We start from the raw sequence: 14,694 nt of genomic DNA, 5'->3' as shown, positions 1-14,694 counted from the left end.
TAAAATCCATCCTTCCCTAAATCTAAAACCAGGAGTTTTTTAATCTCATCCTTGCATTAGGCGAGCCATTGTTCCCAAATAGCCCCCTCCTCCTGTTACTAATCAATTGACATGCATCACACGTCACGTTAAATCCTGCCAGCAATCTGGGAGAACCCACCAGCAAGCTGCTAGAGAGAGTTTGAAAACACACCCGTCTCGGAAAGTATTATTTGAGGAAACGTGTTGATGAAATGAAAAATGATTGGGAATAAAACAAGCGGTTAGTGTTTGTTGTGAGGAATTGCAGCAGACAGGCTCATGATCAGACCTGACAGCATTACACAAGGCAGCTGTTCATGGACGTCATCATCTTCATTTCTAATGAACAGCATGCAGCTTTTCATGATAGGATTTCTTAAGTACATTACTCGTTATAATTAGGGATGTCCCGATCCGATCACGTGATCGGGGATCGGGAGAAAAAAATCGGGGATCGGATTTTTTTTTTTTTTTTTTTTTATAAAATATTTTTATACATTTTATTTAATGTTACAAAACAAAAATGACCATGTTCACGTCTTAAAGTCATCCTGAGGCCTTAGTTTTGGGTTAAAATTACACAACATCATGTATGTGTTGCTTCTTTTGGGCTTGTTTTCATAGACCTGGTTGCTTATTTCTCTCAAATCTGGCAACAGAGTGGGCAGGGCGCAGTGTCTAATAGTAGCAGTAAGCTAACAAGAGGCTACGTTCAGCTGGTGACTCGGGAGTCGGGACAGAGAAAATGTCAGGAGTTTGGAAGTATTATAAAATTGAAAGCGAAGGCAGTGTAACAGCCAGATGCAATGTTTGCAAGGCGGAGGTTCCGCGTGGTGGAAAGAACAGAGCTACGTTCAACATGACCAATCTAATACAAACACCACCAACAACAACACGACGAGTACACAGCGGCCACTCAGGTAACGGCACTGAAACAACCGACACTTTCAGAGACTTTTAAAAGGAAAGAGAAACTACCCCAGAACAGCCAAGATAGCGGAATTCATCGCGTTGGATGACCAGCCGTTATCTGTTACCTTTTTTTTCCTCTTAATGCATTGCATAAAGATCGGATCGGGAAAAATCGGTATCGGCAGATTGTCAAAATCAAATGATCGGAATCGGATCGGGAGCAAAAAAAGGTGATCGGGACATCCCTAGTTATAATACGTTATCGTTGATTTATTTATTCCTGGCAAATGAGCACATCTCTAGTTTAAGAGGCCCTATTATGCTTTTTGGGGGTTTCCCTTTCTTGTAGTTTGTTACATAGGTTTTAGTGCATGTAAATGGTCTGCAAACGCTCAAATCCCACCTAAAACGCCTCCATTGGACACCTTTGTTACTTCTGCAACATAATGACATCACTGTAACACTCGTGCCTTATTGGCTATCGCTTTAACACATTGTGTGTGTGATAGGCTCAGTTGCGTGACATCTCTAAGTGGTTGACCAATCACAACAGAGCCGGCCAGCTAACCAATCAGAGCAGACTGGGCTCTGGTTTCAGACAGAGGGTGAAAAGAGGTGCTGCAGCACAGGCAGTATGAGACAAATAAAGAGCTTTTGGAACATTAAAGCACAGTAGAGGAACTAAATAAATACAAATATGAACCTGGAAATGAGCATAACATCTCAGATGTATCTTAGCAGCTCTAGTTAATATCAGCAATGCATGTTGGTCTGATTTCTGAGGCACTTACTCTCGGCCAGTGTCCGTCATGCTGCTGTATAATAAAACGTAATGAGTGTCACACCAAAACCAAACCCTTGTAATCAGCGTGAAGGCAGGACGTGTGTGATCCTCTGCTTCCAGTGTGTGTAGCGACCCACTCATGCTGATGGGCGTTGAGAGGAAGCTTTGATGCTGTGAATGGGGTACTAATGAGTTGGCCTTATCAATGGTCGGTCTGTATTCTGTCCTCCTCACGGCCAGAGCTGCTGATGCTTACGGCTTCATGTCAACATCTCAGCCACTTCAACCATCACATCATCTAATTGGTTCATGTTGGACTACACAGGTAGTGTTACAAGCGATTACCTATTGCATAATCGACTAATGTGAAGGAAGTGGCTAGTTTAGGTCTATTAAAGTGCTTTTCTGTTCTGGAATAATCCATTTTGCTTTCCAAAATAAGTCAATGATGTGGCAAACACATGACAGCACTGAGTAAGCTCAACTATCACCTGTTGAATAGTATACTGATGAAGCAGTGAGGATAATACTTGTGTGGTCACTGGTTTTTTATTCTACCTGAAACATCTCCTTTTTAAAACGAGATATGTGGTGCTTTTTTATGATTATTTGTGGAAAAACACAGATCTTTTATTTAATTTGGAAATGTTAGATTCAACCTATGTTTGTATTTATGTTTTTTTAATTCGTTTTTATTTTATTTATTATTTTATTACACGTTTCTTTCTTTTACTTTTAATGTTTATATAAATAATTGTATTCTCATTTTTATCTATTTTATTTTATTCTTAAATGGGGAGTTTAGTCTGTGTTTCCTAAAGTCGAGGATGACACCCTCAAATAGTTTTTTCCACAAGTCAAAGATATTTGAGTTGTATATGTTGCTGTCATAGAGTAAATAAACCCAGAAAGTAGTCTCTTTGAAGATGCTTGAATCAGAGAATGTAGGCTATACTCTTTTTCCTGAAAACTAATTTAACGATTATCAAAATAGTTGGACATGTATTTGAAAGTTAACTAACGGATGTATCTTTGCAGCTCTTGAGAAGGAAGAGGCTAGTTTAGGTCTATAAAAGTGCTTTTCTGTTCTGGAATAATCTATTGGCTTTTTCAAAATAAGTGATTATGTGGCCAACAGTAGGTGGGGCCTGTAGGGAATAACCAGGGCAGAAGGCCCAGAGAGCACTGAGTAAACTCAAGCTATCACCTGTTGAATAGTATATTACATTAATATGAATGAAGTTGAATATGTATGTGTGTGGTCACCGAAGTCACAGCTTTAACGACATTTAAACTATGTTAGGTAAACTGTGCGACCTAAGTGTTGCGGATGAACACTGTGAAAGCTGGCAGCAATGACAGCAAATATGTCTCATAGTAGAGCAGACCAACTGTTGCTTCAGGTAAGAAGCTGTTAATGAATGTGACAGTTTATCGACACATGGCAGTCTTACCTGGCCGAGGTAGTGAACAGTCAGGTCCGGCCGTGTCTTCTTTCACTGGAGCCGAGCTGTATCCGTCAACAGCCTGGGAGGAGACCTTTCCCTCTGCCGTGTCGCTCACCGCGGAATGTCACAACTCCACTAACGTGTTTACACCATACGCTGTCTCTGCATGGACCAAAGCGGCGACTTCAAAGTAGTGCCGCTTCAACTTTCCGCTGACGGGTGGTGTTAATATTTAATTTCGTTTACTTTCTTCCTTCTCTAGAACATCAGTCTCCCCCCTCTCCTTTCCCTTTCCTCCGCTACTTGGACGCTTCACGACGAAACAGCTGAATTGAGTCGGGAGGAGAGAAGGCGGACCGAGAGAAACACTGGCGGATGTTCACAGCGTCAAGCTAATGGCTCTCTTAGTACTACGTCCTGGTAAGGTTGTCAAAATAAAACTCCGGTTGGAGTATTACAACTTTTCTTAGGGGGAAATTAAACAGAGTATATGCTCGTCGTAGTGCAAATAATAAACCAGGGCCCTAATACTGAGACTGGTCATACCCTCAATATTTTTCTAAATCAGCCTGTGAGATTACACATTTTGGTGAGACCATTTATGTAGGCTATAATCAGTATAATGTACGACTACTACTACTATTACTTATTTTAGGCCAATACAAAGATTTTTCCAGACAACGTAGATTAGGCTTTTAGGCATACCATTTAGAGTTTAATCTATTTAACCTTTATTTAACCAGATAAAAAAGCATTGAGATAAAATCTCATTTTCAATGCTGACCTGGCCAAGAAGTTTGGCGAACGAAGAACGAATTGCTAGCAAATCAATTAATGCATTTGGATTGTGTTCTGATTTTGTGATAAATAAATTTGACATGCAACTTATTATTAAAATAGTCCTCCAATAATTAGTGGAGTCAAAGCTAAGAAAAAGGAAGTTGTAGAAACGCAAATACAATCATTGTTAATGTCAAATATCCTGTGCTTAAAATCTGTAAAAACACAAATATAATAGGACTTCCGGTTTCACACTTGCTCTCTTTGGCTAGCTTAACCAATGAGAAAAGTGAAAGTGGAGTTGTTGTTCTTCTATGAGCCATGCAGTGGCGGCCTTTCCCTATAAATGTACGCTTAGTCAGACAGCAATTACCAACAAATTAGTTTATATTTAAAAAGCCTTGCAGCAAATGTTTTATACCAACAAATAAAATCTCAAAAAGCAAGACACACTGAATTACGGATATTTTGTTGATAATCCCTTTCCTAGTTTTATTCCTCTTTAAACTTGTGAATAAGTGTAAAAAATAAGGACTTCACTCCGAGTAAACATTATGACAATACATCAGGGTATTAAGTCAAAGTGTTTTTATTTAAATTAGAATAAAAAGCAAAAACAAACTAAGAACCATGTATAATAGGCTACAGCCCACTTCAAAAAAATTGATAGAGCTTGATGCATGTATTTTGTGAAGTTGAAAATAAGCACTTTATAAAAAATAGATATCTACATTGTAACATAATGAACGTACAGTATGCATTTCCCAAAGTGGCTATGTGGTCTGTACATTTATGATATAAAAAAAGATCTCAAATGATTGACAGCAGGACTCAACATGATCTACTTTCTATGGAAAAATATGTGTGACAGGCTCCGAGGCCTTGAATGAGAATACAACAAGGAAATTAAGCGATAAATTAAACTAAATGTATCTGAAAAACGTTACCTATTAATGCGGTCCATTGTCAAAAGGATTTAGTTTTACAGAACTGTACTTCTAAAAAAAAAGATCAGGAGTGTGACAGCTGCCAGATGCAACTTCTGACCAACAAGAAATGATGTTCTTTACATGCTAATCTCATTTTTGGGTGTAAAAAAAACAATGTGCAACATTTAAAAACATAACAGTTTACATAAAGTATGAAATGTAAGAAAAGGGTACCACCGTGAAATGAAAAAGGACAGGAGTGTTGATAATATTCAGCCATGGGACTGGTTAAATGGGAGCTGGATCTATGATGCCATTTATTGCCGGGCAGTGTCAAAATAAAAGCCTGTTGGATTACATATAGGAGGGAGGGGGTTGTTGGAGCAGTAGGTAGTAGAGGGGGGTTTATTAACAGTGGGACATCTACTCCTGGGCCTCTTTGCCGGTCATCTTGTAGATCTCAGTGGGGCCGTCCACATGTGTGATGGTAGTGGTCAGCTGGATGTCCTCTCCACTGTTTCCTCCATTATCTCCTGCAAACATAAACCCATCAGACACGTCGAGGTGTACGAAGACGTCATTATCTGTTCGAACTACAAAGTTGTCTCTGTATTAGGATAGAAGATCGGCAGTGGGGATGTTTTTTTACCCAAGTCTGGTTAAATCATGCTAATGTTTAATAGTTAACTTCATTTTCATTAGTATGCAATGCAATTTGTGCTTATTCAAAGCATCAAATTGATTGAATAATGACATTTAATTATATATTAAATATCGTATTACATCCTTATGAAACCCCACCACCACAACAAACCTTTAATTTGGGGATATTAACCAATACGAAATTGAGTTTAACATGCAACCTATGGCTGATGCATACAGAATCAGGATTGAATGTTGACTAAGACCCCGTTTACACGAGGACGATACGGGTTGTATCCGCATAGTTTCTCTTGCGTATAGCCCTTTCGTTTACACGAGGCTGTAACAAAACGATAAAAACGTACCCCGCAAACGATAACGGGTCCCAAGGTTGATTATATCTGCAAACTGAACGCTCTGGGGGGTCAAACGGCTCCGTGTTTACGCCTCTACACGATCATTTTCTGATAACGATGAAATAGCCCCGCCTCCCTCTCCCCACGTCTCCTGCTCAGAGATCAGCTGCTGGGCTGTCAGAAGAGGGGGAGGAAAAGAGAGGCTCCGTTTATTATTCTTATATTATTATATAGAGTCGTTATCAATTTGTTTTAAAGCTCAATAAATAACAAAGAAGACCTCTGACCGGCACTTTTCTAATTTTGTCCGGAAGATTTAAACCTTAACGGACATGTTGACCGGCGCAATTTTTTTTTAACGGAAACTCTGCCGCATGGTTCCCTCGTCCCTGGAAGAGGCGGAGAGGTGGGTGTTTTTCATCTGCTGGTGGACTACCGGAGAGATTTACAGCAGGAGCACACGCCGTCCACCGCGGAGAATAAACAGAAGGGCAACCATGCTCCGGGGTCTTCTTCGCTGCTTTTGGTGTATTTTGTGGCGGCAGCAGCGCCACTTACAGGCACGGCATATGTACTACAGCGTTTCCAGCGGTCTCGTGTGAACAGACACGTTAAATGAATCGAATGCGTGTGAACGGAAGACTTTTTTGAAAACGCATACGGTGCGTAAACGCAAACGTTCCCGTGTAAATGGGGTCTAAAATACAGGGTAAAACAAATTATTTTAAATGAACACAAACAGGCCTGAAGCGACCCCTTTTCAATAACATGTATTTAATGAAACGACTAATTAGTGAAACCTTCTTAAACATACATTTAAGGACTTTTCAAGCAGGTCAAGAAAGGCGTATTTTTGGACACAGATCAAGGTCATGAACTTGTATAGATTTCTTGACGGCTCTGCATAGGGCCATATTAATATCGTGAGGATCCCATTAAGGCAGTTTTTGTATGTCTTTAGTAAGCCACAAGTCCAATAATTTAAATGTTTAAGGCATATCTAAAACTTAGCCATCTCGCTTGCTTTTTAACCTGCCCATTTACAAATGTTATATCAAATTATATATGTTTTGCATTTTATTATTGGATAAAATATATGAATTCAATCACTTGACTGATCCATATCTATTTTTCACCATTACAGAAACATTTTTTCCCCCCCTCAGACAAACTTTTCAAAGACCATGTGAAATCAAAATCAGATTTCTCAAAACAGAATCTTTTTTTTTTTTTTATCTTGTGGCAATCCAACATGATTGAAATCAATTTGAAGAAATAAAAAATGCCCAGACTTCAATTATAAACTTCTTTTCCTTCAGGTAAAATAACTATCTGTTTGAATCAAATATTTGGGTTCATCCCTCATATTGTGTACTTTGGGTTCCTGTTGTGCACATTCCCTTGTTTTACTGCAGGCATGAGATCTGTTGCATAACAAGTTGAGCTGAACTTCACCAACAGAGATACTTTCAGCTTATTTGAAACAGAAGTGAAACTCAAGTAAATCAACATGCAGACTGAAACTTGGATAGAGCCTGCCTGAGACTGGTTGACGCACTTCAGGGAACTCTTCCAGATCTCCAAACGTTCTTGTTCTCTCCCTGACGTCAGGAGATGGATGGATGGTTTTCATTACTCCCCCGCTCCTCCCCCCACCCTCCTCACTGTTCCCTCCCTCCCTCTCTGTCTGTCTGGAAGGAAGCCTGGTGTCCATTAGAATTACCCTCTCTGGCCAAAGATCCTTCTTTCCCCTGGGAATCTGGGTCCTTCACTATCACCAACCTCCCCCCCCCGCCCCTTTCCTCCTGAACCAACTCTGGATGAATAGGCAGCTTTACAGCAGAGGACTGACGGAATAAAGAGGGACACTAGTGACAATAACTATAAGAAGAAAAGTTAGAGATGCAAACTAATTTGTTTTAATAGCACTATGATCCTGCTGAATTAGTAGATTTCCCAAGATGACATTATACAAGTATCGCCAATTACCAGATCTTAAAATGTAATTTGATGTTTATAATAAACATATAACATGATGCAAATCATCTTGCAGCTCTTAAATTATTCTCTTTATTCTTAAATTATTTATTCTTTGTTTATTTATCTCTTTGTCTCCCCAGGGCAGATTATTGTAATTTAAGGTTAAAAAGGAAAGTACTGGTAGAAAAACACATTGATATCTTTTTGGTCAGCCATTTTGTAGTAAGTGCTATCAGACCAACTCATATATATAGACACTTAGACTCATGATTATGTTAAACATATAACCTAGACATATTTGAAACATATGTATTCTTATAGTATATGGCAGGGGTCTCCAACCATTTTTAGGATGAGAGCTACTTTAAAAAAATAAAACAAGTCGTGAGCTACTTTTACTCCTCTTTTTTTGTTTTTTGCAGTGTATATATTTAGCACATTTTAACATTATGATATGCTGACCTTTAACCTTTGTGTGCTGTTTGGGTCTGTGGGACCCGTTTTCAGTGTTTACTAAAAGAACATGTATGCAATTTAATTATTTTAACCTGCTTTATTTGGGGGTGGAGCTCACATCCTCTAGGGAGGTCCGGGGGCATGCTCCCCCGGGAAGATGTTTATTTTAAATGTTGAAGTGAAATGCATCAATCTGGAGCACAACATGAATTGATGGATACAGTTCTCAAGACTCAGATGAAAGGGAGCTGTATACTTTTCAATAATCCTAACATCTTTAGAATATGATCACAACCAATAACAAATCATTTAAACTTGTTTATTCTTATCTTATGTTACCTAGTTAGTATTCTTTCTTTTTATTTATGTATAGTACACATTGGAATGATTTCTTACTTTATCTTTTACAACTATATTAAATAGATAAAGGTGTGCTCTCTCTAGCTCTCTTGCTCTCTCTCTCTCTTGCTCTCCCTCTGTCTCGCTCGCTCACAGACGATGTGTGCTCCTCTATGGCGATGACGGCTTGCGCAAAAAATAAATAAACATATTTGTAAAGTGGGGGAAACAGGATTTCGAAAAGTGGGGGGGACATGTCCCCCCTGTCCCCAGTGGAAATTACGCCATGCGTATGTGTGCAATAAATATATGCAAGTTGCAACACACACAGAGTAAAGCTCTGCCCCTCATGTGCTGTATAGGCTGGCACGACTAGGCTGTGTTCAGTGGGGCTGATGTGTTGTGTAGATTCTGCCAGAAGGAAAATCAGCGGGGAGGTGCCACATTGCTTTTCTTCCCGACTGCAACGCTGGTCCCGCAAATCAAGCAAGACCGTGATTGGTCGATATTCATTGTGGGGGGTGGGGGGAGGAGGGGTGTTAGATAGATATAGAGTTGTAGTAAGTAGATAGAGTTCGCTATGATTGAGGTTTTGTTTATGCATAGGGTAGATTCTTTTAATTACATTTCCTTTTTTTTGTGTGTATTTTTTACATTTTGGATTTGCTTGGCGAGCTACTTATTGAGGGCTTGCGAGCTACGGGTAGCTTGTGATCGACGTGTTGGAGACCCCTGGTATATGGTATATTTAAGTCTCTCTCTAGTTTATATCCTAGACTCTATAAAACGTTATAGTAGTGGAGAGTAAAATGCTTAACATTTTTAGCTATTGTAGTAATAAAGCAGAGACACAGAATCCATATTTTTACTGTAAAAAGTGAGTAGAAAGGTGTGGTTACCAGTGATGCACTGCCCACTGGACTGCTCGTCTCCGTAGCGTTTGTGGGACGGTGCGTAGAGGAACATGATGGCGAACACGTAGAGGTTCCACATGCCGTAGATGCCGGTGAAGAAGGCGCTGTTCACCTGCACCGTGTGCTCCCCCCAGTGCCAGTGGCCCTCGTTCACCTGCACACACACAGGAGACACGCACTTTTTAGGTTGGAGCGTTGAACATATAGAGTGGTGAAATAATGACATTTTTTTGTAGGCCGACCCGGAAGTTAGCATTGCAACGGCTCCCTTGAGAAAAGTCAATGGAATTTCTCTGTTGGATTTCGGACATATCATATAGATCTGTGGCAAACAAACGTTTATCGTTTACGTTTTGTCCAGCATAATAATCTCCACATATTAACTCCACTTTATGATTTTAGAAGTGCGAATAAACACAAAAAGTAAAAATCTATGTAGGCTAGAAACAAAGTCCATCACGGTTGCAAGGCTGCACATCACCACCGCTAAGCTAAAGGTGGCTAATGTTCGGCGTGATGACGTTTAGCAGTCTCTTTTATTCACGACACAGAAGCTTTGGAAATTCACCAGTGGAGTATTCATTTTCATTTTATGTCGTAGAACAAAATCTCTTTGGCTTGTGTTAACCCCAGACCTTATTTCAGGCAACCAACCGAAGACAGGTTAAAAAAAAACATTGACATCAAGACGAGGGAACCGGAAGTGGTAAAATCCTAACTAATTTCCCGAGTTTTAGGACTTATTACTGCACAGCTCTATTTGGACAGGAGCAAAGTAGCTTCTATATTCTTTTCGAAATCCATAAGCATCATTGCATAAATACTTCTGTGGATGGCATTATATCTGATGTCATTACATTACAGCACTCACCTGACTGATGATGAAGAAGATAACAGTCATGGCAGCGCAGGCCAGCGTGACCAGCATGAGGAACTTAAACCTGAAAATCAGACCCTATAAAACAGGGGGATAAAGGGGACAAAACATTTAAGGAAAATGAACCTGTGTAGCAGAGAAGTCCTGGTATACAGTCATGACCTAATAATTTGGGATTTCTTTGAATTGTTGATGATGCATAATCAGAAAATGCAAACACAATATGAAAACACCCACCTCATAGTGCAGCCGTCGGGCCTTGGACATGGCGGGAAGGGACGTCCTCTTACCGCTGATGTTGCGGAAGACTTGGAACACCATGAAGCAGAGGAAGAGGAAGTAGAGACAGGCACAGATCCCTGCCACAATGATGAACGCCATCTGAGGCAACTCCAGTCAAGGAAATAACCAAATAACACCCTCTTTAAGAAGAGTGGTGGAGCATACTGTAGAAATATGGATGTAATCTCTTCAATTCATCAAACATCATTGTAAAGCAAGTAGACTCTGCTTTTTCCTTTGCATGGAACTTAATTGAAAACCAGGAAAGGGAAAAACATGGAGTCTTTGGAAACCTTTTTGGATTAAATGTACTGATGAATCTTGCATTGCTCAGCTCTGCAAGCAAAGCAAACTAACAGGTACGAGCACATAAACACATCATCCTGACGCCCTGGGAAATGCTTTCACATATGGCATGACTGAATTATTTCTCATCTTTTAGTCTAGAGACCGTTGCCAGTTCTTGTTTAAGCCAACTGGAAGAACTTCACAAACAAATACTGCAAGAACTGAAAGTGGGGCATTAAGGAGGATCATTTGGATATGTTACATTTTCAGTAAATAGTTTTATGAGGTACTTTTCAATAGTCTATGTATTAATTAAGTTACCTCACATAAGGAAAGCAAAGTACTGCTGTGGACACCGTAAACGTAACACTAGAATTAAAAAAAGGCTCACCTTAAAATAATTTAATAAAATAAAAATCACTTTAAAAGGGGACCTATCATGCAAAATGCACTTTGTGATGTCTTTTATACATGAATATGTGTCCCCGGTGCGTCGGGGAACTCACACAGCGTCAGAAAATAAAACCCTCTCTCTTTTCCTCCGTACCCAAATCTTTTAAAAACGGGTGTACAACGAGTGAATACAGATTTCCATCCGAACTGACGTCAAATCGGCGCCGGACCCACAGAAAGTTGCTATCAGAAACAATGCCTGACGTGTTTTGGACGTAATCTCGTCTTTGTTTACATTAGCAAGCCTCGCTAACACTCAGAGCTAACCTGTACTGTGAAGAGCACATGTGTTTAAAAAGCAGGAAATAAAAAAAGAACTCACCTTGTGATAAACCTGCAAGAGAAACAGCATTTGAGCTCCATACTATTTCAGAAATAATCCTTGACGTGGTTTAAACAGGATGGCGTTTTATCACAACCGAATTTAACTTTATCTCCGGTAGAATTCTGATCAGGCATTAGCTGCGCCTCCTCTTCTTTTTTTTTCTTCAAGCTAAGGACCCAAGATCCGCGTTTCTCTAACAGGGCTGCAAAAGAGGGGTTTGAGCAGTATGAGGGATGGCTACAATGGGTGATCTGTTTGGTATTTTGAAAAAAAAAACTTCACAGACATGTTTTGTATAGGTATGGCCCTACAATATATTTTTCAAATATAGCATGATAGGTCCACTTTAAGTGTACACTTAAACTTATATTGATTTTTAAGGGTGTGCATTTATTGTAGGTGTTCACAGCAGTACATTGCTTTGCTTCCATGTAGTAAATCTCTGATTAACTATGGCTTTTGACCTCATTCAAACCCCACTTTAAAAGCATGCAAACTATCACTTTTATGTAACTAAACTAAAACATAATTATAAGGCCATTTACACTCTTGTGATTTTATCAGCATCATAGCCATCAGACAAGCTGGTTGCATGAGTGATCTTTCTCTGATACTGTTGTCAAACTGTTTAAAAAAAGGATACAGCCAGCTCAGTCCCTACATCAGATGCCCAGATGCTGTAGAAGGGGTTTGTCAGCTGGACCCCTCTGGAGGCACAAAACAGAAACAGTTATGGCTTACCTACTCTTAAGTGTCAATACTGTATTACAAATATTCATGAAAAACACACAGCATGTGAAAATTAAGCCTAAGAATAGATACTTAAAAACAATAGTAGATTTTCACGAGATTGTTAGAAGGTTTACTGGTCACATACTGATTAACCACTTTTTTTTTTAAAAAGTCTCTTAGACTCAACAGTGAAGTAGAAAAGACTTGCTCTCACCTCTCACACATGTCAAAGATAAAGAGGCAGAAGGAGCCGAACACGATGGGTCCGACCTGCTTCCAGTACACTGAGAACCTGTTCCTCTCTGTCTGGTCCTGAGAGAAAAGGAGAGAGCAAATGTAAGGATCACAACTAATTCAGGTTCACTGGTTTCAAAGCTTAATCTGATAAAAAAAAACGGTACATACAACTAGAAGCATTCATGTGCCCCTTTGGTCAAGCTGGTAGTGCTTTACACCGTCTTACATTAACCTCGATTGACAATTTATCTTCTTTTAGTTCAACAACATAAACTAGTCTTTGAAAGGCTATGATGGAACTTCAAACAATTAGCAAGTCACCCTGCAGGTGAGTGAGAAAACCATCAAACATGAAGTAAAAGGTTCCTGGTACAGTACCATGAGGTGCTCCCCGCAGAAGATGATCCAGAAGGAGAGCAGCATGGAGTAGAAGATGCCCTGCCTGATGTCTCCGAAAAGCAGCATCCAGGTCCAGTTGAAGCCAACAGAGAACCACTCCACTGGGATGTTGATGAACGTCATGGAGATACCGAGAGCAAGGATCACCCTGACGGAGCAAAAACAGTCCTTTTTTACCATCAAAACCTACATATGTGGCATCATGAAAAAAAACGTTTTTAATACACATCTATTTATGCTCGTAGATAATAGGGTGGTTAAAAGGGGCCCTACTATGCTTTTTGGGGTTGTTCCCTCTCCTGTAGTGCGTTATATAGGTTTTGGTGCATGTAAATGGTCTTCAAAGGCTAAAATCCCTGTGTTCCCTCCAGAGAGTTTCTCTCCCACACACTCCCCCCTCCAGCCTGAAACACCTCCTTTGAACACCTTTTTTTTAACTTCCCTAACATAATGACATTACTCCCTAACACTCGCGTCAACACATTGTATGTGATAGGCTAAGGGGCGGGACATCTCCAAGCAGTTGACCAATCACAACATAGCAGAATGGGCTCTGGTTTCAGACAGAGGGTGAAATTAGGTGCTGGCAGTATGAGAACAAATAAATAAAAGAGCTTTTTGAACATTAAAGCATGTAAACATGTCGCAGTAGAGGCACAACATACAATTATGAAAATGAGCATAATATGTCCTCTTTAAATGAATGTCAACAGCAGTATTATTGATGTAGCCTTAGCAGAAATACTGGAGTTTGAAGAAAGAAAATAAACTTTTCTTAGCAATCAGGATAATGAGGTCTATAACAGTGTTTGCAGATTAAATATAGGGTCACTTTGCTTTACACTACTCAGACACAATCAATGTTTTATAGCGGGGCTACATCTCCAACTGCTCTAGGAGGATCATTAGATCTCGGGACATTTTTCATTATTGATTTGATTATCCATACAGCTACAAGCACAGTGTGTTCCCACTGACTGTCCAAATCTACATAATTTATTATCTTTCCAAATAGCCTCATTTTAACAGCCAACCTCCCTCAACTTTGAAATCCAGACATTTAGAGAGAAATAAGAAATGGGGGTGAACTAAGAACAATGGGCCTTCAGAAAGAAAGAACAGAGCTCGTCTTCAAAGCGTCTGCAGCAGGTCTCTGCACGCCGCCAGGAGATGAAAGGATGATCGTAAATAGATAGTTAAGAGGGCAAAACAGAGCTGCAGTGTGTAGGTGTGAGAGAGAAGAAGAGAGGGGGAAGCTGTAGATAAAACAGGTGGCCTAAAAGCACGAGTACACTTTTTTCTGGGTAATATAAGGCTGGTGCCCCACGAGGACGCATACGGGAAAACGCATACACAAACGCAAAAAAGGCTTCCGTCCACACGCAATATACACCGGATAGTGTCTGTTCACACGAGACAGCTCCGTTTAGCTCCAACCGCTGGAAAAGCTGCAGTACATATGCCGAGCCTGTACGTGGCGCTGTAACTTCCTCCACAAAAGCAGCGAAGAAGAATGGTTGTCATGGTTGCCCTTCTGTTT

At 40.0% G+C, this 14,694-nt stretch overlaps 2 protein-coding genes across 2 annotated transcripts in view; both read right to left on the bottom strand.

The window, feature by feature from the left end:
* Nucleotides 1-3,536, bottom strand: part of gng12a (guanine nucleotide binding protein (G protein), gamma 12a) — a 46,980-nt gene extending 43,444 nt beyond the window's left edge. The window contains exon 1 of the mRNA XM_034138055.1: nt 3,172-3,536. The gene's annotated coding sequence lies outside the window, so the exon portion shown is untranslated. The remainder of the gene's footprint in view (nt 1-3,171) is intronic.
* A 982-nt stretch (nt 3,537-4,518) lies between these two features.
* Nucleotides 4,519-14,694, bottom strand: part of wls (Wnt ligand secretion mediator) — a 39,122-nt gene continuing 28,946 nt past the window's right edge. Inside the window, exons 6-12 of the mRNA XM_034138125.1 lie at nt 13,134-13,302; nt 12,733-12,830; nt 12,430-12,493; nt 10,676-10,819; nt 10,433-10,516; nt 9,547-9,715; nt 4,519-5,407 (exon numbers count right to left, since the gene is read on the bottom strand). Coding sequence (XP_033994016.1) covers nt 5,298-5,407; nt 9,547-9,715; nt 10,433-10,516; nt 10,676-10,819; nt 12,430-12,493; nt 12,733-12,830; nt 13,134-13,302 — 838 coding nt within the window. The 3' untranslated portion in view covers nt 4,519-5,297. The remainder of the gene's footprint in view (nt 5,408-9,546; nt 9,716-10,432; nt 10,517-10,675; nt 10,820-12,429; nt 12,494-12,732; nt 12,831-13,133; nt 13,303-14,694) is intronic.

The sequence above is a fragment of the Trematomus bernacchii genome, unplaced genomic scaffold, assembly GCF_902827165.1.
Source record: "Trematomus bernacchii unplaced genomic scaffold, fTreBer1.1, whole genome shotgun sequence".
Classification (NCBI taxonomy): Eukaryota; Metazoa; Chordata; class Actinopteri; order Perciformes; family Nototheniidae; genus Trematomus; species Trematomus bernacchii.
This window is presented reverse-complemented; position numbering and strand designations above follow the sequence as displayed.